This window comes from Grammomys surdaster, unplaced genomic scaffold, assembly GCF_004785775.1.
Source record: "Grammomys surdaster isolate TR1022 unplaced genomic scaffold, NIH_TR_1.0 125951, whole genome shotgun sequence".
NCBI classification, from domain to species: Eukaryota; Metazoa; Chordata; class Mammalia; order Rodentia; family Muridae; genus Grammomys; species Grammomys surdaster.
This window is the reverse complement of record NW_021620772.1, coordinates 2,441,279-2,467,944: the sequence shown is the minus strand read 5'-3', so window position 1 is coordinate 2,467,944 and position 26,666 is coordinate 2,441,279. Positions and strand designations below refer to the sequence as shown.

The following is a 26,666-nucleotide window of genomic DNA, read 5'->3' as shown; positions in this document are numbered from 1 at the left end:
CTTTCTTTCTTTCTTTCTTTCTTTCTTTCTTTCTTTCTTTCTTTCTTTCTTTCTTTCTCTCTTTTACTGGAGATTGAACTTAGGGCTTACTGCATGCCGGTGAGTGCTCTACCACTGACTTGCCCAGCATCTCTCTAATTCTTTATAAGGCAAAGAAATTTTATTCTTTGCCTAGAAAAAAGAAAGTTCATTTGAGAACCATAGAACTCTGACTCAAATAGACCTACCTACTGATTCTCATGGAGTTTGCTGATTGACAGAGGGGAGGGCTGCATCCTGCCCAAAGACTCAGAACATTTAGCATGGTCCTGAGTTTTGTTTTTTGGTTTTTTTTCCCCTGACATTTCCTGTAAAACTGGACACGTGATCTTTCTTCCAAGCGCAGGCCTGAGGTCCTTGCATGTTTTTGGACTTTGCTGTGAGACTAGCTCTGTATGAGCCACCACTTTGTGGTTGTTTTGCAGTAGCCTTTGCAGAGTTGGGTCCAGGTTGCAATTTTACCCTTTCTTTTCTTGACTTCTAAACTCTGCTAAAGAATTGCAGCCTCAGGGACACCTGACTTTCTGATATGACTAACAAATGCTGCTAATTTGGAACACATGTTCTTCAGAGTTCACCTATAGCCTTGGGTCCCCCGTTTGCAAGCTCAGCGTCTTCCATTTAAGACAGTCTAATTTTTCTTCAACTCCCTATTTTGCCTCTCCTTGAACTATTGTCTTTTCTAACAGTAATAAGGAAATGCAGTTATGGGTTTAATTGCCACGAGGCAATTGTCCCCTAGAGGACTTAGTAGAATTTTCTGCTCTATATCTGAGGGCCGGGCTCCATCAAGATGATCATTCATAAATAACTCATTTAGAGTAATTACAACAATACCTTTATTTCTATGACAACTTTGCCTATAGGGATCAAAGTGCATCAGAGAGGTCCTATCAAGTCATTGTTCTAATACCCCAGTGGCTTGGAACAAATATATATTTCAAAAGTACTCCTATAGCTCCTTTTGAGGTAGAGAAGTGAGGTAGAGTGTGTCCTTGAGGTCCCTGAGGTCACAAAGTCTCTAGGGTAAGGGCATGGAAGAATGGAGTTGAGGTGTTATGTCATTGCAGGGTCTCAAGCCACATTCTTTGTAAGGAAAGTAGCAAGGCACAGCATCCTCATAGAATTGCAGATGATGTTGGAGAAAGTGCTTGCAAAGCACTGAAGGCCTTGTTGAGGTCTTCATCACCTACTGCAAGGGTAAACCAAGAAAGAGCTCTGTGTTGTTGTCTAGCTGGCCCAGAATCTGGAGAATGGATTTTGCATATTTTCTGATGGACTGGATCCAAGCTACCTGTTGTATTCTTCAGTAATATAGGACCAGTGGAAAGTTTACTTTTGCAATTCTAAATCTTAAAACCTCCTGTGAGATTGACAACAAAGTTTGAGCAGGTTAGGAAGGCAAAGATCAGATGTCAAAGGTTTGCTTAAACTGCAAACCAAAAATTTACCCAGCTAGTCTCAGTGAGTTGCCTGCTTGTTTGTTTGTTTTCCTTCTTTGTGGCTGTACTGTAGATTCTATAGTTTCGGAATGAATATGATGAATTTTGGGCTGATTTATTTTGTATTTTTTAGTGGAACTAAGAAAAAACTGGGAATAAAATTACTTCTAATCTTCCCCATTGGATTTGAAGCAGCTTTAGTGGTTGCCCTCCCTGGGGAGTAGACACAATTAACTATAGCATCTTAACACTATTGTTTGTTTTATTATGGTTAAAGATAACATATCTTTATGGTCTTGGTTCAAGTATCCAGTGTCCATGGAGCCTTGGATATGATATTGGTCCCCAGCAGAGGAAACCTCTTCCACGTGGAGCCTTTGCTTTTGACTTCTAATGGGAAACAATAAGAAGTTAGGTAAAGCATACACACTGGTGTTTTTAAAAAGATATTTAATTGTAGTTTCAAAATTCTTGGGTGAGTTTCTACTTTTCATTTTATCCTAAGTAAAAGAGCTACATTACACTTAGATATGTCCCTGGAAGCCTCCTGGGAGCAGTAATGACCTTGAGACTACCAGTACCTCTTGTTGTGCCTTAACCTTAATGAATGTTCAGCCAAAAACTAACCCAGGTAAACAGAAAGGAAAAAGTCAATCAATGCAAGCCTGTTTGTGAAATAGCAGAGGGGAAACGCCCATCCTTTAACAGAGCTGTTAGCCTTGCCCCTGGGCCAAGGGAATTCTGCTCTGTAACTATCTCACTTGCATAAACAGAGGAATGAGAAACACAAAAAGTAGATATTGTTGCCAAATGTTCTCCATGGCCATTTTCTGTCTACTTCGACTCTACTCCTATTTTCGGTTTTTCAATAAATATTTTTCCTTAAATTTATGTTTTGCCATACACTGCAGAGATTAATTAAAATAGATATCAGAATCAAATTTAAAATAGCTTAATAAACATAGTTTTTCTTTAAAAATATTTTCCTTTCTGTTTCTGTGTTCATGTGCATGTGGTGTTGGTGAGGCTCTGTGCACAAGTGAGTGCAGGCTCTGACAGAGTCTGAGAAAGAGAATTATCTCTTCTGGAGCTGGAGTTACATACGAGGGGTTGTGAGTGCTGAGATACTAACTTGGGTCCAGTGGAAGAGTAGCAAATGCTCTTAATTGCTGAGCCATATCTCCAGCTCCTAATAAACATGAATTTTCAAATATGTTCAATGGTAACTGACACAAACATCACAAACTTGGATAATAGCGGATAAATGAGATATTGTCTTAGTTAGGTTTCTGTTGTTGTGATAAAACATCATGAGCGAAAGCAACTTGGAGAGGAAAGGGTTTATTTCCTCTTCCTGGTAACAGTCCATCACTGAGAGAAGTCAGGTCAGGAACCCGGAGGTGGGAGCTGGGGCAGAAGCCATGCAGGAGTGTTGCTTGCTGGCTTTCTTCCCGTGGCTTGCTCAGCCTGCTTTCTTAATAGTGCCCAGGACTGCCAGTCCAAGAGTGGCACCACCCATTATGGGCTGGAACCTCCCAAATCAATCATGAATCAAAAAACAAAAAACCCAAAAAACAAAAAACAAACAACAACAACAAAAAAACCAACCTGCACCTTAGGCTTGCCTACAGGCCAGTCTTGTGGGGACATTTTCTCAGTTGAGGTGTTTCCTTTTCCCAAAGCTATATCTTTTGTCATGTTGACAAAAAAACCAAAAACAAACAAAACAAAACAAAACAAAACAAAACAAAACCAAAACTAATCCAGATAGACATAAAAAGAAAACTTGGTTAAGGTGAGAGTGTGAGAGTGTGAAGTAACTCAGCCAAGTATAAGGACATGAAAATACAGCCACATAGCATTATATAAAAATCCATCAAGCTCCTAAGTTTTGCAGCCCAAAGATATATAGCCTTGTATGGAGGAACACCTTCCTTCTTCCCTTCCTTCCTTCCTTCCTTCCTTCCTTCCTTCCTTCCTTCCTTCCTTCCTTCCTTCCTTCCTTCCTTCCTTTCTTCTTTTCTTTCTTCCTTTCTTATTTTTAATGATAATAATAATTATTTGAATATTCCAAGTAGCATTATATTTAATCTGACTTACATTGACTAACTTCATTGCCCGGTGTTGATTCTAGAGTGATAAACATGGCAGACTTAAGAATTCATTTGCTTCTATTAGATATGAAATAGTGAAACTCCTCCCAGAGATCCCAATAGAAGGAATTTCCTGGAAAGGATCAATTGCCAAAATGTTAGAATTGCTGAAAAGCCAAATGAGAAAGGCATCTCAGACACCAGCCCCCTGCTACCAGCAAGCAGAGGGATCAAGAGAAGAGGTCCTGATTCTAGAGTCCTTGAGTGGAGCTGAGTGGAGATACAGATGTACAAGGGAAGGAACCTGCCCAGTGGTAGCTCGAACCAGCAAGCAGAGAGCAAACTACTTTCTATGGAGGTGTATTTAGACACACTGGAGGCAAGAAGGGTTCTTCTTTTCTTTGGTCTTGCCATTGTGCCTGCTAGTGAACTTATCTAACCAACAGAGCTGGTCAAGACAGTACTCAGGAACCAAGGGATGACCAGTTGCCATTCTCTTTTTCAAGGAGTGGGACATGCTTTCCAGGAAAAGGAATTTGAGGAAGCATGAACCTTTTGTGAGATCATCCAGAGTTTTCTCACATCTATTCATTCATTCATTCATTCATTCATTCATTCATTCATTCATTCATTCATTCATTTTTGCTGGAATTGAATCACTGAATGTTTTTATTTTACCAGATACAGGATTGAATAGTCTTGTTAAAAGTTCTCCATGGGTGATATCCTTGATTAACAGTCAAATTTTAATAATCTGTTCAAAACAAATTTGTTTTCTCTATTTAGGACCAGAACCTAAATCTCTTTGAAACAAGAACCAACCTGTGATGGGCTGCAATTTTTGTTGTTGCTAGGGTTTAAAAAAAAGAATTTCAGATCATTAAGAGGAAGAACCCAGAATCTGCAAAGAACCTGCTGACTCCCCTTGTAATCAAGCACTATCTGTAACTTACAAATACCAACTTGGTTTTCTGGGTTCCTTTATGATTTTGCTGCAGGTTAGATATGTGCATAGTTTGTTTCTTTGATTGGAAGGTAGTGTCAGTTTTGAAAGGCTGGCATGGCAAGAAGTTTGGGAAATAAGAACTCTAGTCATGGTTGTATTAAACATGGAAGATAAATCTGTCCTAAAGAGCTTGATGTTATTCTGGGCTAAGATTGTGTCATCTCTGAAGTCATTGATGGATATGATTACGTAGGTATGATATTGTTAGGGTTAAGACATATGGATAGAGTTTGCAGATACTTGTTTGCTTTCCATATTTTTGAATTTAGCTTATAGTTGAATTATGAGGAGGTAATTTGAATCTCAACCAAACTTGAAATGAGAGGCATTCTGAGACGTCTTGGAGTCTTCACATTATTCTGGGTTCTCTTCGTCTCTTTCTTTAAAATAGCCATGGCGGTGGACATTTCTTTCCTTATATATATTTTTCCTCATCTCTTAAGAAAACATGTATAGATTCCACAGTGGGCTTATAAAAAAACAATTTACCATTCTCTTAGAATTAACTATATTTTGAAACCATTTCCTTAAAATTATCATTTGAAACACTATTATTTCATAATTATAATAGGTTTTCATGTTTAATTTCGTGAAGGTTACAGATTGTAAATGTACGTCATAACTTTAGATTGTAAACCTTTTATAGTTCTTTCAAACATTTCTTTCAGTAGAATAATCTTGATCTTCCTTTAAAAATGAAGAAAAACTTAGGTAAGATTTTTTTCTAATTATTTTATCAATATAATTGAGTGGCTTTCCTCTCGTGCAGCCTTGGTTTGCAATGGGAAGTTACTATCTCTCCTTTCTGTTTTTTTTTTGTTGTGAAAAACTTGTTAGCTTTATGGTACACTATAAGGAGCTTTCCTGGTAAATTAGGTTCTACCCTGAAAACATGGGGACAGAAGTTCTTTGAACCACTTATCAAGGAACTGTGGGAACATTTAAGCCATTATCTGCCACAATCATCGAATTTCCTGTTCCCCAAGTGACTTCTTTGGTTCTTTCATCTATTATTATGATAAGGATGTGTCAGAAACAGGAACTGTTGATGGACAGCTGACAGGACCACCTTTACCCTTTGTAGGAATCTGTTCTTCCTCATCTTACTCCATTGATAAAGTCACTGTTGGGACCTTCATATTACATAGAGATATTCCATAACATCAATGATTTAAGTTCTATGATATAATAAAAAGCAAAGATAGATAGGCAATTAATCACATATAACCAATAGATGATATAAAAGACTTATCAATTTTTTTATAAGATTATATGATGATTTTAACATAAACATTTAAATGACTTGGCCAAACTTTGTTTTGAAAGACAGGATTGCAGAGTACAGTCCTGACTGGCTTCCTGCTTAGTTAGAGATCTGCCTGTATGTGCCTCTGTGCTGGGTCTAATGGTTGGGCGTCCAGGCCCTTCTGATTTTTAGGCTTAACATAAAGGAGACATTTTTATTTAAGTAAAGAATATTTTAGAGAACATTCCTATTGTAAGCACTGAAACAAAGTAAAATAGGACTTTGGAATCATTGACCAAATTAGCTGCTACATCTTATTTGTTGAGAAGTTGCAGACAGTTAAAAATGAAAATATATGTGGGTAACAGAAACAACCCAAATTTATGATTGTTATTACTGACTCTGTAATTAGGATTCATAACTGTTCAAGAGTTACTAGCTACCGTGTTGCTTCCAAGAAAATTGTAGCTGTTCATTCAGATGTGAGTACCTACTGTGTGCAGACTTGGGATCAGCTGCAAATAAAACTCAGGTTGAGTCTTGATCCCACAAGTTTAAAATACAGCAGGACAAATGAACACCTACCCAGTCCTTCATTACCATTGTTGTTAGGACTTTGGAGGGAAAACAGGAGTGTTTATCATGGAGGGTATTATTGGGTAGGGGATTAGTAATTAAAATGCAATGTCCATGTTAAGAATGTTGTAGCTTTTCTCACTGTCACTGTTCAGGGCCATGAAGTGCCATTTGAACCCTCCTTCACCACAGTTGAAGTTCAGGCTAAGCCTTTATCTCTTTCTTATCCGGTATTATTTTCTTTAGTTTGACTTTTTTTGTTCTCGAGGTAATAGTGTCTCATATTGCATCTCAGGTTGGCCTCGAACTTACTATGAAAAACCCAAGCTGGCTTCACACTCTCAACAATCCTCCTGCCTCAGTCTTGCAAGTACTGGGTTTACTGGTGCGAGCCATTGCTGGCCATTTGCATAGTTTTAGTGAGTAGGCGAGAGGAAAGCTGATTCTGGCCTGCAGAGGTTTGCTGGGGGTCAGAGTACAAATGGCTGAGGAAGGCAGGAGTCCAGACTCAGGTCAGTGTAGGGGAACATGTCCTGCCCAGGGAACAAAGATCACAGGTAAAACATTAGAAAGTAGTGTGTTGGTTTGGCTTTAACCTAGATAAGAAATATTAAGTTTGGTGAAAATACATGAAATGGCATAGCACAGAAGGGCCTATTGTAGGCAAAGTATGATGTGAAAGATTCAGAATAATGGGGGCAAAACTGGAGACATGCTGGAGCAGGCATGAAAGCCTCTGCCAGACAGGGAAAAATGCTGAAGGCATTCCAGGGAAAGAAGCATTTCTTTTCCCACAAGCTCCTTTTAACAGAATCTCAGACCAAGAACGGAAACATTGATTTGCTTTCTATTGAAAAGTCTGCCTCGAGTTTTCAATTCCCCTCTGTGATTTTGCTTTTGAGTCTCAGGGCACTCTGCTCTTCATTTCCAGCTCGCTCCACATACGTTTCTCAAAGTGCAAGCTTCTTGGCTACCAAGGGGGGGGAGAATGTATTATGTAGTCTCTCTGAAAGCCAAAATATCCCCAGATGGAAGTGAGCATCACCATCTCGTCCTAGACCCTCCTGGATCTACCCAGGCTTCTGGAAGAGACTTCATTTTTTTTCTGTGGCGAGCTGCACCGGGGATTGTTCCTTGAAGTTCATGGCAGTGTGTTCGTGGAGAATTGTGAGATGCGGGCAGCATTTATGATCGATTATAAATTGTACAGCTCTCTTCAGAAACTTAAAATACAGCTGGAAGTGTTTTGCTCCCAACAAACATGCAATCTTCATAAAATTGGGAGAGAAATGTTTTGAATAAATAATGTTTTAGTTTATTTCTCTCCAGTGTGAGAACTATTTCTTTTTTCAGTCAACATCATGCCATAGAGCTCCTCCTCCTCGGCACGAACACTCATGCCCTCATGTTTACAGTATGCTGTTGAGTTCCCCTTGATTTTTAAGCATGCCAGATTGCTCTGCCTTGTTTTTAAAGATAGAAAACTGGATTTGCTCCCGGGGACTCTTTCCATAACTAGGCCAGTTTAAAAACTAAACAAGGATTGAGTCAGTTAATTAATTTAAATGAGATTACAAATCAAAAACATATTATGCAATCTTGATTTAATTACCACATTTTATTTACTTAATTGAAAACACACTGTAGAAAGTTAGCAATCTTGACAATGACCGGAATGGCATCTTCAAATTCTGTACATTAAAGGCCTCGAAGGCAGAAGCCCAGGTGATCCTGGTGGCATCCCTGGCTTACTGAGTCTCCCTCTGTATCAGCAGACAACACTAGACTTAAGCATAGTACAGAGATGGGGATTTATTGTCCTGGTCCCTTTGGAGTCTGGTGATGGCTATGCAGTGCTAACACTTGGTCCCTGTGCCCTGGCTCCCGTGGTAGGCATGCCTGCTTTGTTCTCCAATGCTCCTGTGATGTTTCTCTCTTAAGTTTCAGCACTCTGAGATTTTGGCTAATTCCATGTGGACAAATTTTAGTCTAGGGCTCAAACAAATCCTTCTTCTAATCCTTGGGAAGTGAGGCTTTGAACCTAATCTCCCTGTTAAGAAAAAAAAGTAGTTCTTTATGAGAAAGTTGAAGAACAGAATTAGCACAACGTGTGAGAGAACAGAAATAGAGTGTATTACCAGTCTGCTCTGTGGTTTTCCTTTGTTAACTAAGTTTCTTTGCCCATAAGGATCCTTTGCGCGGTAACTTCTTCTTAAACTATACATTTTGCTGAATTATATCCTCAGGGTCAGTATTGCACCAACGCAAGGGGATACCAAAAGTACAGGCCTTCAGAAGTGCAGCGATGCTGGTTGAAAAGCCTGGTTTAACATGTGGAGGAAGCCGTCTTCCACAAATACTATCTCAGTTCTGCCAGAAGTATTTAGAGTTGTTTGAGGTCCCATTTGCTCAAAATTGGGTTTGAGGGAAGAGGTACAGATTCAGAAGAAGCACGTCTAGGATTCTATCACAAAGTAGCAGGGCTAGCGTAGTATGGTTTGTTAGCTAAGTTGTGCACCGATGGGACTCCAAATAGATAATATGTTATGAGAAGAGAGAGAGAGAAAGAGGAGAGAGAGAGAGAGAGAGAGAGAGAGAGAGAGAGAGAGAGAGAGAGAGACAGACAGAGACAGAGAGACAGAGAGAGACACCTGGGGATGGAGGGATGTGAACTTCAAATGGACTGTGCCTTTGGGAAGAGACTGGCAGAGGGTTTCCTGGCAGGGGTTATGAGATAGAGAGACAAAAGCCTAAGGGGGAGACCTAGAAGGGGGAGGGGAGAAAAAAGGATTTCCCCCCATCCATGAGGTTTGTAGAAGCAGGAAAGCACTCTTTGTCCATGTATCTTTGCATTGCTTTAATAAACATTTAATAAGAGGAAAAGAAAATATTGTAAAGTCATAGTTTTGTACCACCTCTGCTAACAAAACAGCCCTCCTCTAAAACTGGACAGTGTTTTAACTGTGGTAGAGGGTAAAAGGTCCCTGGCCCATGTTATGTAATGGAGACTGATTACGTAAAGCCAATTTACTGTCAGCCTTACTGGGAGTCAGTCAGTCTTCTGGGGTCATCACAGACCTGGAGGTGGGGCAATATGGGCAGGGGCTTTGTTCTCAGGACAGTTCTCTTCTTCTTGTCCTGAAAAACAGGCATGGTATAAATCTGATACATGAGTGTGTTTATAATGAGTGATATTTTAAAGAGAAGAGAACTGTCTCAGCTCCCTATGAAATTCCTTGGTATTCTATGGCTGACAATGAACTATTTTTTTTTCTCACCCGCGTAAAGTAAAGGACTATGACAAAGGGGCCTTTATCATGCAATGACTAATTTTAGTTCTAGCTGGAAGCTATCTGTAAGTTAACAGGTTAAAGTTTGGGTTTCATTTACTCTCCTGATATCACTCAATATAAAAGCTATATTGTTGTAGAATCATATAATTTTAGAGCCGGAAGAGTGGCTATAGTCTACCTGTCTGTCTCCTCTTAAGATCATGCCAAAATGATCTTAAGTTGAAGTTGCCCTTCTCAAATTCAGCCTCTTCCTTCTTTTTTCAATTCATTTTTTAAATGACTTATTTATTGTATTTTATATATATGAACATTTGTCTGCATGCATGTTTGTGTGCCTCTTCCTCATTCTTTCAGACAGGGTCTCTGTTCATCTCGGGCTGGCCTTGAACTTGTTTTGTAATGCAGGCAGGCTGTGTGTCTTATCTTCATCTGGGATGGGGGATTTACAAACACATGATATCATACCCAAGAACAGGTTTTTGTTGTTGTTGTTGTTTGTTTGTTTTTTCTTGGTGATGCTCTAGTCTAAGAGTAAAAGGAGGTGCTGGAAGTTCTCTTGGGAGTATTCAGGTCCAGACTTTCCTTGGTCCCCATTCTTGCTTCCTGACCCCAACCCATCCGTGTTTCCCATTGTTGGTGAGAGCCAATAAGAGTTATTGGTGCAAGTGCTCATGTGACTCCTCCCTGCTCCTATACTTTAGGGGTGATATCATAGGTCTAGGCTCACATGTTACATGTAGGTGAACATGAACTAAGGCACATGGCAGAGGTCAAGTCAAGATGCCATGATGAATATAAAAACCTTTGGAGGTCTTTTGTGGCTACGTGGAATACAAAGTTTTAGCTTAGTCAGTTTTGAGCTTTATAAATATCATCTTGGAAGCAAAGTATTTATATATATTGGCACACTCATGTCCTGTCACACTATTCTTATCTATTTACTTTGTGACAGGGTTTCTCTGTGTAGCCCTGGCTATCCTGGAACTCACTCCATAGACCAGGCTGACCTTGAACACAGAGATCTGCCTGCCTCTGCTTCTCTAGTGCTGGGGTTAAAGTGCTCCAATACCTCCTGGTTGGCTATTTCTTGTGCTACTCTTCCAAGGGTTAGATTCTTTTGATGTCTTTTGTGATGTGACCTTGGTTCCCTTCCCTAAGAGAAATCAAGCTGTTAATTTTTTTGTGTATGCTTATTTTCATTAATGTGGATTAACTTTTTAGTTGAATTGAATATGGAAGCTAATATACACAAGTGTAAGAGTTTTAGGTTTTTGTGGGGGGTGTACCATGAATATGTTACTACATGTATCCATTTTGTAACATTTAATTCAGTTTTGACATGTCTCTTTCCTAGTTTGCATTTCTTTTTTTTTTTTTTTTGGTTTTTCGAGACAGGGTTTCTCTGTATAGCCCGGGCTGTCCTGGAACTCACTCTGTAGACCAGGCTGGCCTCGAACTCAGAAATCCGCCTGCCTCTGCCTCCCGAGTGCTGGGATTAAAGGCGTGCGCCACCACCACCCGGCCTTGCATTTCTTTATGGTGAAAACATTCACAGTCTTCCCTTCCTGCTTTCTGAGTGGTCTGTCACCATTCCTTTAGGAGTCCTTCCTTCTTATGTGACTGTGACTTGATGCTCCCCGTCTGCCTTTACCATTCCTCCCTCCCCAAGCTTTTCATCTGTTCATTACTAGCACACTGGGTCACTTCTGAGTTTCAAGAAGAAATATGATACATATTATTCTTTTCTTTAAAAAAAAAACCTCACAATATTTAGGGTGGGCAAAATGGCTCAATAGATAAAAGTACTAGCATAAACCTGGGGACCTGAGTTCAATCTCCAGAGTACATGTAAAAGAAGAAATTCTGACTCTACAAAAGGTAGCCTCTGACCTGCACACATGTGCTGTGTCATTCGACCTCATGTATGCACACTAAATAGATTAATAGACGAACACTTGTAGGTCATTATGAACTGAATAGAAATATACCAAGCATTACTGTGTGCCAAACACTGCTGAGCTTCTGATTCAAAGGTACTCCAGAATTCTTATTGTCATTTAATAGCCCTGGTCCTTAGTGCCCTGCCCACCACACAGAGTAGCAGTTAGTTATGCCCGAAAGTTAACTGCTTGGTGACAACCATTTCGCAGGTCGTTATTGACTATCACCATATCTATATTGGCCTAACTTTTATTGGACTTTTACCAGGTTATCTAAAAGACATTTTTGTAGCTTAGTGGTGGGGATGGACCATAAATTTGAGTCAGACCCACTTCTCTTTAACATACCCAGTAGTGAACAAACTTCTGATGATAGTAACACAAATATCAACAGATATTGGAAGCATGCTTTTGTTTTGATTTTTTTTTTTAATTCTCCAAATGACTTGGGATGTGCCGATAAATGGCAGTGAGGAGGGAAATTGGAGGAAGATCAGGTTAGGTTCCCAGAAACATTTAATCTGCTGCAGAATCACTTGACTTTGTGCAATTTCAAGGTTGCATCAGACTGTAAGAAGCAAGGTGTCTGGATAGGGCATACAGGGATCCACTTTGCACAAGTCCTTTAGAGCAATATTCTCGGGTCTTCTGTCAGAGTGGATCACCTCCTTAGGTGAAATTGTGGTAGAAGAGCAAGACCGGGCAGGCTAGCTTCCACAGAGGAGTGAAAGCATGGGGTCATGGCTGACCATGAAATATAGAACATAAAGGAGCTCCAGTCTTTAACCTGGGCAGGAGTGACCACGGTAAAAAATCACAATTTAGAGATATCCTTATTTCAGTTTCCTTCTTCCCAAAAGGATAAGCAGCCTGTTTAGATTCGTACTCGTGAGCAAAGAGAACTGGTTGGCTTGTGCACACTTGTAATCTAGCCACCAGAGAGGCTGAGGCAGAGAGGCCTTTGAAACTAGACTGTGAGATCCATCTTGTAGAATTTCAGAAGGAAGTCATACTACGTCGATTTTGCCTCAAAATTATGTTGAATCAAGCTCAGAGAAGAAATGTAGAAAGTGTAGATTCATATCAAGAACTAGAGAACAGAAGTGGGAAGAAAGGTGAGAGACTGGTCTATCACCTTCCACGTTAACTACTTTCTTCTTTGCGGCAGGCATCAGAATCTTCCTGGACTCAAAACACAGTGTGCTGGGCAGCTCCTAACTCTGTTCCTGCCAGCCTTGCTCTTTAAGGGCTTAAGTCTCCAGGAAGGTGATTGCTTCAGCTGCTTATATCTCCACCTAGAGCATGGTTTCTCCCAAGAGCTCAGGGCAGGGCTGTGACACCACCTGCCTCAGGGGCCTAGGACAAAAAGGTATTGACATGAACCCTTTGGGGTGGGTGCACAGACCCAGCATAGATATTTCTAGGTACTACATCACTATGGAGAGAACTTAGCTTCTTCCTTTATTCTCTTTCTTCCTGAGAATTAGTCCACTTAAAATCTTAGGCATTCTTATGTGCCCTTCTTGTTAATAATATATCTCTTGTGTATTGATGGTGTAGGATGTAGCTGAACCAGGGCTTCATGCTTGGTATGACACAATCTTTGCAGAGATTTTGAGGTAGATTGTATTATTGCAGTTTTTATGATTAAGGGGCAAGGTTCTACAAGTTAACTGATTTTGTACACGATCACGTGACTCGAGAAATTGACAGAGCCAGTATTCAATATAACATAACCCTCCTTACACACACGCACACACAGGAAGAGGGAGAGGGAGAGGGAGAGGGAGAGGGAGAGGGAGAGGGAGAGGGAGAGGGAGAGGGAGAGAGATGGAAGTGGTTAACGAAACCTTTGAGTCTGGAGTAATTTGACCTGGGTGGTGATTTGCCGGGGTTTTAGATGTGGTCTGAAGAATTCCTTCTCTGAAGTCAACCACAATAACAGTTCATTCTTGGGTTCTCTGCCAACTGTGGCTCCCTGTTACTTCCCTCTCCTGCAGTTAGAATTAAGTGACTGATCTAAGGTGACATGGGAGGCGACTGCAGTGTTAAGAGTTCATAGTTGGAAAAGTAAGGGTGCAGCTTGCCCTCTCTGGGACCCTCATCTGTGTTTTGGGGACACAGTATTTGCTATTTGGCTTCATGAGACATAGGTACATATTTTGTAGTATGAAAGAAAACCTGTTACTGGGGGTGAGGGGCAGTAAACACCAGTTCATTGTAGAAAGCAAGCTTGTGCCAAAATTATTCAACTTTCTCTCAAATCTTATGGTGTCCATAGTGATTTTTTTCTAAACAGTTTTTTTTTTAAGTGAATAGTGTCTTGATTTTCTCTTGAAGTCAAATAAGAGGAGACTGTAACTTTTAACATACATAAGAAGGGGAGGGGCAGGGTGAGAAATGCTGCCCCAGTGGGGTATGTGACACTGTGGAAATGTACCATGACAGGTGAGCAGATTCTCAGGGAGAGACACTGGTCTCTATTCTATTGGACATCCATTCAACAGTAGAGACAAGGGAGGTGAGGGGTGACATTTTGCAGCCGAACATGATAAGGCTCCGGCTTAAAGTCCACAGCTTCTAGAGTGAGGCTGCCCTGTGGCTTGCCTGCTTAGGACAGTTGCAGTCCTTTCTCATCTTGCTGTTTCTAGAGGTACTTCTCGGACAGTCTGTGTGTAGCTCCAGAGAAGAAAGAGAAAAACTGCGGAGGGTCTGGCCATTGAGTCTGATCCTGTAAGTAGGAATCTCAACAGGCTAGACTACATTGGGAAGGTAAATTCTTAGGCAACCTATGTCCTAGACACTGGGTGAACTCGAAGCCAAAACAGCAGAGGCTGTAACAAAAGGAAATAGTTTTAACATTTTATTGTGACTGTTACACTCTTGGTTTGAAAAGTGGCCAGTGTTGCCTTCTCTTTGGAACAGCAACAACAACTTTTTTTCTTTTAAGTTATAAGTCACTCAGTCTTGCCTCAATTCTCCAAAAATGTAAGAGAAAAGATCTTGGAGAAGAGGACCTGGCCTCTGGCTGCAGGAGACGCCATCCAGTACAGTCAGATCGGCTTTCCAGTTTCTTTTCCTCCATTTTGTGAAGTCAGAATCACAGTGAAGGTCACTGTGGGAATCACAAAAATAAGTTTGCTATTTTTCATGAAATGTATTATAGAGCAAAGGGAAAAAATGGAAATGGTGTAGAGGGATTACATTCTTCTTCCCTGTTAAATCTGGCCTAGTAAGCAGGAGACAAAGGCAGAAATGAATAACCAAGTTTAATGCAGGCATAGAGTAGCAGGGTGTTCCTACCATTAGGATTGAAGAACAGTTGTAGCATGTTAACCACTTCCCTGGCATAACCAAATAACCTTGATAAACAACAAAAGAAGCCTGCTTTGCTGCTTAATTCAATTTGAGGAAGAGACTTGTGAGTTTATGGCAGTTGGTGACACCGCCAGTGCCACATTTTGTTGAAATTCACGATTGTGCTCAAAATTGCCTTTTTGTAGGCAAGCAAAGAAGGCTGCTGAATGTGAGCCATCCATTTCTCTGGCATATACTGCAAGCCTTGTGTGTTCACGCTATGAACGGCCCCGGGGAAGACAAAGAGGTAGACAGGCTCTCTGCCCCTTCCTTCCTAGTGCGGTGTAGCTGTGGAGACAGAGCCTATGTGCTAGAGCCAATAAAAGATTTCATAGCAATTCCCTGCCAGTAAGTGTGTAAGACCCCAGGCCAGATGACGCAGACAAATGCAGAGGGTCTATCGAGGCAGAGGAGTGAGCCAAACACAGCATCATGGAAGGGTTAGGACAGGCACACCGGCCAACAGTGCCTGTCTGCTGAGCCCATTCTGTGGTGTTGGTAAAGAATGACATAGACAGAGCTGCTCTGAATGACTGTGGTGGCCTCTTCCACCTTATCTAAGAGTCTGCCTGTATCTCGCAGATGGAGATTAAATTGATCCAACAATTTGCTCTCCGCAAAGCCATGTTGGTTTTCTACCTAGTAATTTATGCTTTTTCCTGGTGTTTGCAAATCGATTGCTATTATGGGATGCAGGCAGAACTGGGCCAGGATCCAGTAGGTTGGGGGATTACTGGAGTGGATATCTGAACCTGCCTGTGAAACCCCGAAGAGAAGGCTCTTGTTTCTCTGTCTTTTACTCTCTGAAGAAATGCATATTCTTGGATTTTTAAAAGCATTCTTAATTATTTTTAGGTTGTATCTTTGAAGGGACAGTATCTGTTTTATTTTAGATTTCTACTCTCTGGCCTTGATATTTGCCTAACCTTCAAACGGTTTTAGTGGCTTTGTAGCCAGACCTCCCATTGCAGAAAAATCTTCCTCCACCCCCAAAGCATTATAGGCGAGTAATTGTTCCCTTTGACGAAGAAATATGTATAGACATTAATCTAGTTTGATGAATAAAATGTTGCTATGGAACAGCTTGGGAAAGTATACTTTATTTAAACACTTCACCTCATTGTTGGACCTTAAATTTTTTTTAAAAAAGTTCTTCTTAGTATTGTGAAATTCTTTCATAACAAATTAAAAAGAAAACATATTCTGTGATTTCTTTACAGATTCTGGACAATCAGGAAGTCCAAGCCACAATGATCCTGCCAAGAATCCTCCAGGTAAATATGTGTCCCCGGACGTGTGCACCCTGACATTGTTGGAGAACAAAGGGGCCCTGTATAGATCAACACTCATAATTGGTCAGCTGCCTGCTTTGTTCTGGCAGGCCGTCTGATTGGGACAAGATGTGATTTGTGTGTAGGCCTCTGCCGCAGTAGCAGTTTCCTACCGCAGCCATCTTTGTTCACCTGAGTGGTGAGATTTTAATTTTTTTTTCTTTTTTGGTGTCTTTAGAAGCTCATTCAAGAACATGCTTAGTTTTATGTTTTAGGCATTTGAAAAGCTAAAAACCTTTTAATCATTTTTAAAATAAACAAACATTCCCCCCGCAAAAACAAAAACCCGGTAATTTCTGTCGTCCTATAGTTTATCCACCCTGTTTTAAGGAAGGTACTGCTAAGTGGTTATGTTTTTATAAGGTGGTTTTTGCAGGACTTTGGATTCCCTGTCTTCAGTGTAAGGTGCGTCTGGTCTTTAGTTTCAGACCTGAGCCTGGCTACATGCATTTCGGCTGTACTGGGGGTTTCTTCTCCACACTCTCAACATACAGTACTCTACTTTGGATTTATAAGAAGGATTTTTTTTTTCATGAGAAAATAATATAAAATTAGCATAAAGAAGAATTTTAAATTTCCATTATCATAAAATTTTAATTACATCTGTGACTTTGTTAAAAGAATGTTTTAAAAAAAGAGAATGTTCTAAAGATATTCTTAACAAAAACCACAATGCATCCCAAATAGCCGCACCTCTCCTCAGTCTCTCCAAAAAACTCTCACCTGCCATTTCACTGGAATAAACCACACAGTACAAAACGTCAGAACTCTGTCTAATAAGAAGTTGAAATACCTCAAGTATCCCCAAATTTCAGGAAAATAGCCTATTTTGCTCATAAAATTACTGTAGAGAGATGATAATCCATATATTAGGCAAAATACAAAATCCAAGAAGACTATTCTTCTTTTTGAAACTTACATCTATGTTTTTCTTAGAAAATTTATTTTTCTACATACACATTAAGTTGTATTCTTCTTAAAATTATATTGTTTAGAAAACATTGTATACTCTGATGATGAAAATACTAATTCAATACTCCAAAGGTGAAAATATTAATTTGATACATATTATATTCTCTGACAATAAGTACTAATTTAATGTATATTTTAAATTTATACTGAGTTGATTTTTCTTGATAAATTTGCTAATGCTACAAACTGCGAGCAGAGTGTAAAATAAGCCTTTAAAAGCCTGTACACATTTAACAAAAAAAGAAAGAAAGAAAGAAAGAAAGAAAGAAAGAAAGAAAGAAAGAAAGGAAGAAAGGAAGGAAGAGAAAAAAGAACAACAAAGAAAAAGGAGGAAAATGTCTTCAGGAGAAAAGGGTTGGTAAGCCTTAGAAGCCAGACTAAACAAAGACTGTGCTGTTTGCATCTGAACAACAACTTGATTGGAATTAATGAAGTAGTGAATAGGAAGTTTGTTTCTGAGCATGTGCAGAGGCTCCCAGAATGTTGTCTGCTCTGAGCATGTGCAGAGGCTCCCAGAATGTTGTCTGCTCTGAGCATGTACAGAGGCTCCCAGAATGTTGTCTGCTCTGAGCATGTGCAGAGGCTCACCCAAATGTTGGTCTGCTCTGAGCATGTGCAGAGGCTCACCCAAATGTTGGTCTGCTGGAGGTGGGCAGAGCCGGACAGGTGACTTTTGTGTGCTTATGTAAGGGCAGGATTGCATTTTTAGTATTTGTCTAGAAGGTTGGTTAAATTTTACTTTTGCTGCATACCACGTAGTCTCAGCAAACAGAAATTAGTTAAACAAATGATTTTCTCCTACTTTCACATTTCCTTGGGGGAAATTTTATTTTGATAACTGTCAGAAATTAAGATGTTGGAGTAAAATCAAATTAGTTTAAGTTAAAATTGGAATTTTCTTTGACCGTTCAGGAATCTCCGTCCTTTAACATGCCTTTTTGCACATCATCATATGCACACTATTACAGATCTTATTAAGGAATTTTCATTTTGCTTTGAGACAACATTTCTTAGTTTATTAAAAGTTTTCGATAAGAGCAGAAATACATTCTGGAATGTTTTTGAAATAAACCAGGGTTTTGGAAGTAGGTAATAGTTTTTAATTTTCAATATAAGAGACCTGAATAGAAACAGGATAAACCTTATCAGCAGCCCAGGGATTGCGGGCTCAGGAGATCTGTCCTAGGACACTGTCTTCATCTCTTAGTTCTGACCTTGGCTGAGCTCTAAAATCTTCACACAAAGATCGAGCATCTCAGGAGGCACCCACATTTCGTTTATTGGAAAATTCAGAGTAGTACCACAATCGTGGAGATTGAGCTTCTTCCCCTTGTTTCCATGAGAAGCTGGGCTTCTGCGAATGGTGGCTTCCATGGTCTGTGTGTTGCTACAGGGTTTCCACTAAGAGATATGGAAAGCATAGGAATTGCCACTGTCTCCTACCCAGCACTCTCATGTGTCAGTTGACAGTTAGCCAGCTACCCCACTCTGATGGCTGGCTGTCTTAGATTCTACTACCTTACTCATTCTGAACTTCTGTTTTGTAATATACAGTATTTTTAAATATTTACTTTTTAAAAAAAGTTAATGTGCAACTAATTGGTTTTATTAGGGCAGTTTCATACATGTCATTATACTTTGTTCTTCATCCCTGCCTTCTTCCCCTCCCCGTGTTCTCCTCTTGCTAGCCCTGGTGTCCTTCACACTGGACTATGTACCTTGACAGATAAATGAGCCTTTATTTCAGAATGCATGCTTTTCATTTGGGATTCGTGTTTAAGCACAAGCAAACAAAAGGGAAGCGATATTTAGTATTTGTCATTTTTTTTTAAAAAAAGTATTTAAATAATTTCTTGGTGCCTATAGCTTAGAAAAAGCATTTAAATAACCTTTATGGAAGTTCCTCAACCTGTTTGTAACTTTAGGTTTGGCTCTGATTTGCAATGCATCATCAGACCATAGTCTTTTGAATTTAGCCTGGTTTTGCTATGTTACTTTGTAACTGTATTCCTTGCACTGTGATCTTTTAGCTTTCCCAGCTGAATCACCTACTTACTTCTGGATGGGGGAAAATCAACAGAAAATAGCAATCTGGAAGTTTAATTTGGCCTTTGTTCCAGGTTGATGTGTTGTGTGTAGTGTGAGAAGGCTGTAGTTTGCTGGGATGTTCCGTTGGCTGGTAGAGCAGTAAAGACATGTTGAATCCTAGAGCATGTCCTGTAAGTTTTCAGATATAACTTTTTGAAATGTTTCAAAGTTCGTTATACTTTGAAGTCGGAATTTTCATTATATAATTTTTTCGTTATAGTTAGTCAGAATTTTATAGTTTGGAATGAGTGGGCTTACAGTTTAATATCCTGACTTTCTTTTTTGCAGGAGTGTATACTTTTTTGGTGTATGTGTGTGTTTATGTATGTATGTATGTGTGTATATGTGTTTATGTGTGTATGTGTGTGTTGATATTTGCATGTGGCTTGACATTTTATCATTATGTGAGCTTTGAACCCATATCTTGTGTGACTTTAAGTCAGCCACCTTGAATCTCTTCTCCATAACAAGGATAGAAATGGCTGACTACAGAAATCACAGGAAGAATCTCTGTCAACTGCAGCAGTGTCGTTGTGAATGCCTTCACGTAAGAAATTGTTTAAGTCATACGAGTTTGGAAGTTGATCATTCCCAAACATATTTGGTAGATCCCAGTATTGAAGCCATCACAAGGGAGCCACAAAGCTAATATAAAAACCAGTTAGTACTGACTGAGAAGACAGCGCAGCATCTGTGTTGGTACTTGGCATCTACTGGGATCACTGGGATCCATATTCCCCTAACCTTTAGCTCTGTCTTAAACCTTGGATTTTGGAGTGTACATAATACTGTCTAAAAGCTGTTGAAATCCTAAAGCACTTCTCTTTCTATTTCTCATCAACAGATCAATGTTTTCAGACTCCCACTACCAAGGAAAAAGGAGCCTTCCTTTGATATTTAAAATTAGAACCCACTGTTTAAAAGTACATACTTACTCCCTTTCATATCCTCATTTATTTCTATCAGTCAAGACTTTTCTTTTAAATGGAGAAAATATATTGTTTAATAATACTGATTAATATCATTAAACTGTGATATTGTATAATATTCAACAAACTATAAGCGAGCTTTCTATTCACAAAAGAATAAGTAGAAAGACCCTGAAATGAACAATGAACAGCAGTTAATACCTGAAGATAGGGAAAGCTTTTGGGTAATTTAAAAATTAGATCTGTGCCGGTCAAAAATCAAAGGATCCTTTTTTTCTCTTGGATTTGCTTCAGAAACATAGTTCTTTTTCTTCTCACTTATTTGGAAACATTATACTTAATAAAGTCTTTACATGCTCAAAATTAGTATAGGATTGAGGATAAAGGAGAAGCAGATGAGGAAAGTGTGTGTTCACATAGTATTCTGAAAAAGCCAGAAGGAGGCCCAGCCTTCAAATACTAGTTTTTATAGGCTACATTCTGTGTTCTCAGACAGAACCCACTCTTCAAAAGTTGGTGTGCATAGCATTTTAGCACCAAGCCAGGCCTACACTGTGAAGCTGGTCTGATTGCTTGTAATAGCTAATTTTCTGAAAGGAAGATAATTTAGACCTATCCTATGAGACCCCCAAGAGAAGGAGAGCTCTCTCTGGTTCTACATTCACTCAATCACTTATTTTATCAGGCACAAATAATATCAATTACCACTAGCTCTCAAGTTCAGGATTAAATATTATACTCTCGATAATGAGGTTCTTGGTTTGAATGAGCTAAAACGAGGAACAGAAGCCTCCATCTCCCCTTGGGAATTTGGGGATATATGTCATTCCACACCGAGTATCCTTAACAACTCAAGAAATTTCTGAGCTGGCTGTAAGTAAAAGTCCCATCTGGTAGATACTTCATCAGCATCTATTTTGTGTATGACACTAGGCTACATGTTGCAGATTTTTGCAAAATTACACTTAATCCTTATTCTTCCCAAGTTTTGTCTGTAAGTACATACAGTGTTTTATATGTGCTGAGGATTAAATTTTGTTTAGTGCTTCAACTGAATTGTTTTAGTTCAAAGTTGTGGAACAGTGTTTCTAATCTTCACGGGTAGCATGAAGTGTGGGAGGAACATAAGGCACAGATTGACATTTCTCTCCTGAATCAAGATCTGTCTTTTCAATCATCTTGAGGTCATAAGGAGACCGCGTAGTCCAGCCAACTCCTTAGTAACTTGGCTATCTATACAGCATTTGCAAGGAGCATACAGAACACCTGGATAATTGCATGTGTCTCATAAAAATGAGTGTAGTTCAGTTTTGTTTTAAATTATACTCTTCCTCCAGCTCGATTGGTCAAGAAAGCTTCACATAGAAAGAGCTGTTTGATGTGGAACCAAACATATGTATTTTTTTGTTCTGTACTTCCTGGATATAGAAAGCAGAGTAAAGATACAGGAACAGAGAAGTGACGTAGAGTCGTAGAGTAGGAAAAGCTGGGATGGTTTTATAGTGGAGGCAAAAGACGCTGATGTTTCAGGTTCGTGGTCAGCTAAAATTGGAGATTTTAGATGATGAGTCTGCTGCCTGTCTCTTGGCACTGAAAGTCAGGGATACTGACTTTGTTGCATAGCTCTTGCTAGTTCCGTGAGAATAGGTCCCATCTCTCTTTGGGGATTGGGCAACTTTTCTCCTGGCAACACTTTATCTGTTAGACCATCACATTGACACTGTGTGTTTTTCCCCAGTTGCCTCCTCATGAAGTTCCTACCTCCTGCAGCCACCGATTTTCCCATTCCCCTTAAACCTTGTCTGTTTGTATTCTTCCTAACCTTTCTTCTCTCTTTTTATTTCTTTTAACTCTTACTAAAGACCTGTACCTTGTCCTTCAGACAAGCGTCCCCCATCAGAGGCTTCTCTCTTCCTTGTTCCAACTGGACAGAAAGGCCACCAACTTTGTAACTAGGCTTGTGTTTTCATTGAGTGAATCACCTGAACTGATCTCTTTTTAGGAGTTGGCCCCAAGTGGTTCCTTTCTATTCTGTGCCAGCTTACATGTGCTGTCTTGTTTTCTTTGTGACAGGCTCTAACTCTGTAGCCAACATTGCTTTGAAGTGGTAGCTAGCTTGCTATATCTGCCACCAAGTGCTGGGATTACCAGTGTGAACCACCATGCCTGGCTGATATTTGGGAGTATTGTTGATTTGAGTGTACTCTGTTTAAAACTCACCTCTTCCTTTTGAAAGTAATACTTCTGTTAGAAGGCCAGGAATTGGTGTTTTCTTAAGTTTTTATAATGACTTTTTTCTTAGTGAGATCCTTTGCCTTAGACTTCTGTGTTTTCAGTACCTCCTATGCATTTTCACACAGGATTCTCCTTTGGTTTGGTCAAAGGTATGCTGTTGGAGCAGATTCCTCTTCTAATGTCTCAGACCTTTCTTCCAACAATACGTTGAATTTCCTTCCCCAGATGTCTGTCTCATGGGTAACTCAGATATAACATTTTCAAAATTAAATTCATCAGACTTACTAGGTTTACTTTCCTTTGTTAGTATCTGAGTTCTATTAGAATCTCCCCAGTCACTTTAGCTTGGGGAAACTTTAAACTTTCTTAGGGATTCCTCCTTTTACCTCTATATTCTTCCTTGGGTACTGAGTTCTCAATTCTGTTACTCTAGTTTCTAGATCTGTCTTACTTTTCTACTGCTGTGAAAAGACACTATGATCCAGGGACCTTGTAAAATAAAGCATTTAATTTGGGGCTCACAGTTCTGGAGGGTTATAGAGTCCATGACTATCATGGCAGGGAGTGTAGTAGCAGGCAGGGCAGCATGGTGCTGGAGCAGTAGTTGAGAGCTTTCATCTGATCCCCAAGCATGAGTCAGAGAGTTGGGTGGCTTACTGGGAAAGGCACAGGCGTTTGAAACCTCAGAACTCATCCGTAATGACATACCTTCTCCAACAAAGCCATACTTCATAATCCTTCCTAAACAGTTCTACCAGCTACAAAGCAAGCATTCAAACATTTGAACCTATGAGGGCTATTCCACCATCATAGGAAACCACCACAGTCTCTAAGCATGATCACTTTCCTCTTCTTTGTTTCTTTTCTCTAACCCTCGGCACGAATCTCTCATGAAGCACGAACATGGTTTAAAATCCCAGGATGGCTTACTACATAAAAATCTGAGTCCACAAATAGTTTTAGATCAATCTCTAGACCATGATCCCTTTGGGGGTTGCATGTCAGATATCCTGAATGTCTGATATTTACATTACAATTTATATCAGTAGCAAAATTACGGTTATGAAATAGCAATGAAAATGATTTTGTGGTTGGGGGTCACCACAACATAAAGAACTGTATTAAAGGGTCCTAGCATTAGGAACGTTGAGGACCACTCTCTTAGATGCTGCTCAATACCCAGGCTCCTGTTTTTATCCCCATGTCATCAGCTGATGAGCTCTGTCCAGTGCTACAATGTCTGGAGCTCCACTACAAACCAGTGCTCACCTTAGCTGTCCAGACTCTTTCATGCATCCTGTTGGATTTTCCCAGTCAGGACTGTGTACCTCTGTATCTACTACATTCACAGCTTTATCCTCCCAGTCTGTTTACTGGTCTCTTCTAATAGATAATTTTTTCCTGACGACTGTACTACTATAATCTAGTTTATTTTGTATAAAATAGTCATAGAAATACTATTAATCAAAAGTTCACGTGCAAGCACTTAGAGATCGTTGTCGAACTTCTTTCCCCTTTCTTATCAAACCGGTTCGAGAACTGAAAGGACCTCTACCAAAGTAGTTATTGGCAAATGTAAATTTAATTCAGGTTTTTTTTCATGGGTCAAAACTTTTTTCGGGTGTAATTTTAATACAGGATCAATACGGTTCCCCCATTCTTCATCATGCACAACCTGCAGGCTATACTGTGTGTGTGTGTGTGTGTGTGTGTGTGTGTGTGTGTGTGTGTGTGTGATGGTGGGAGCAGAGGTGAGCCAATGGAGGACGACAGGAGGACTGGCTCGAGCCAGTGAGGGTGTAATCAGGGTGAGCATAGGGGAGGGCGGGTGTAATTATAATTAGAGTGAGCTTGTGGGGGCGTAATCAGATGAGTGTAGGAAGGGATGATGTAAGAGGGTCCAAGGAAGTAGGATCAGGTTGTCTGGGAAGCAGGATCCCCCTGCTGCATAACTTCCCATTGCCCAGCATCGCCTTTCTTTTCCTCTCCCCATATTATCTGCCATGTCAATTCGTCATTGAACAGATCAGGTGGAGGCTTGTCCCTTAACCCCAGTATAAAGCAGGTAAATGAGAAAATACTGTCTTTCTACCATATGGGGGGTGTGGGGGGGAGAGAAAACAGTGGTTTAGGGGCTAGTCTTAGTTATTCCAATTTTTTGTTTGTTTTAATTTTAACCATGTTATGGTCTTGTAGTGTCTGAACCTAAGTAGCCATGCAACATAGATTCCAAATAAAAATGTAATATACTGATATAGGCACTTAGCTTACATTATACTTAGTTCAGGAAGAAAACTTCCCAGAAGGCTTGACATCAATAGATTGTAGTTTGTTAAATTTTAAGAGCTGTTGCTGGAATGTATTTTTCTTTCATTGCTGAATGTCTTCGAACCCACAGAGAGTCAGAATTCCCATGTAAAATCCTAAGTACACTGAGGTTAGGTTTTGCCTGGACCTACTCCTCTGGACATGGTCATAATGATTGTTTCTTCAGCCAAGTATTTTGTATTCCTTTCACAATGACTGCCTGTGTCTAAAATCTCTTCTCAGTTTAACTTTCTTTTTTCTCCCTCTTTGTATTCCTAAGCACTACCTTTGCAATATTCAGCTCTGAATTCATAATGCAGATAGATTTCCTCCCCACAGCTGGAATGTAGGGACAGTTCTCCAGTACAGAGTGGGCTCTCTCTAGGCTGGTTGTAGCCTCTGAAGTTCTGTAGAGGTGCAGCTTCCTGTTCTCTCTAGCCTTCCCAGGGCACTGTGGCAGCCCTGGTGTGACCGGTCAGGGGGATGAACACTGTAATGTAGCACAAGCAGAGTACACTATGGCACATAAGTACCTCTGACTACTCAAGCGTTAAGTTCTCTCTACCTTACAGGCTTAAAAAGTACATTTTAAGATGCCAGGCAGCTCTACCAGAGTCTTCCTTTTTCTTTCTTTTTCCCATGACACCAAATGAAATAATTGAAGCAAAGACTTGTACATGACAATACAAGGCTTGCTATCTTTTAACCAGCAATGCCAAGGAACCTTGCATAATTCAGAAGGTTCTGTTTTTCAAAGCTGTTAAGAATTTTGGGGGGTATTTGACATAAGCTAAGTTTCAGAGACCTTGTCCTTTTATAGTGTTTGTTTAATAAAGCAGCAATAGGGCCAAATACTTGTTTTGTTGTTGCAATGCTTTTGGTTATTAGCCCACTAAAGGTATTCCCCCATATACTTGGACTGTCTCATGTCTCCACAATCCCCCCACATTCTGTGGCATACTCATGTCCCCCTAGTATTCAGAAGAGAGAAGACAGCAGTCTCATCTGACTTTTAAGTTTCACCTTTGGATTGTCAATAAAATCAAATGCAGGGCTGAAGAGATGGGTGAGTGGGCTCGCTGCCTACTGTGCAAGCATGAAGACATGAGATCGAATCCCTGGCACCTGTGTGAAAACAAAATGTGGTGCTGTGTATGTGCACCTGGAACCCTAGTCCTGGAGGAGTAGCGACAGGTGGATTCTCACAGCTCCCTGAGCCTGCAAACCAAGTTCCGTGAGAAACATTGTCTTAAAATGTTCAGGAGAGAGTAATAGAGGAAGACATCTTAGGCTGACCTATGGCCTCTATTCTCATGCTCATATTCATGAGCACACACATGTATAAACACATGCTGACAGAGTTACACACACACACACAGATGAACACACAGACAAACACACACAGACACATAAACACACACATACACACACGCACACACACACACACAGATGAACACACACAGACACACACACACATACACACACACAGATGAACACACAGACAAACACACACACACAGGTGAACACACACATACACACACACACACAGATGAACACACAAACACACACATACACACACACACAGATGAACACACAGACAAACACACACACAGGTGAACACACACATACACACACACACAGATGAACACACAAACACACACATACACACACACACAGATGAACACACAGACAAACACACACAAACACACACATATATACACACACACAGATGAACACACAGACAAACACACACAGACACACAAACACACAAACACACACATACACAGATGAACACACAGATGAACACACACA

General features: G+C 40.0%; 1 protein-coding gene across 6 annotated transcripts in view; it reads left to right on the top strand.

The window, feature by feature from the left end:
* Positions 1-26,666, top strand: part of Nfib (nuclear factor I B) — a 213,029-nt gene that overhangs the window by 106,951 nt on the left and 79,412 nt on the right. For all 6 annotated transcript variants that reach the window (XM_028753607.1, XM_028753606.1, XM_028753609.1 and 3 more), the window contains exon 3: positions 16,213-16,266. In XM_028753607.1, coding sequence (XP_028609440.1) covers positions 16,213-16,266 — 54 coding nt within the window. The remainder of the gene's footprint in view (positions 1-16,212; positions 16,267-26,666) is intronic.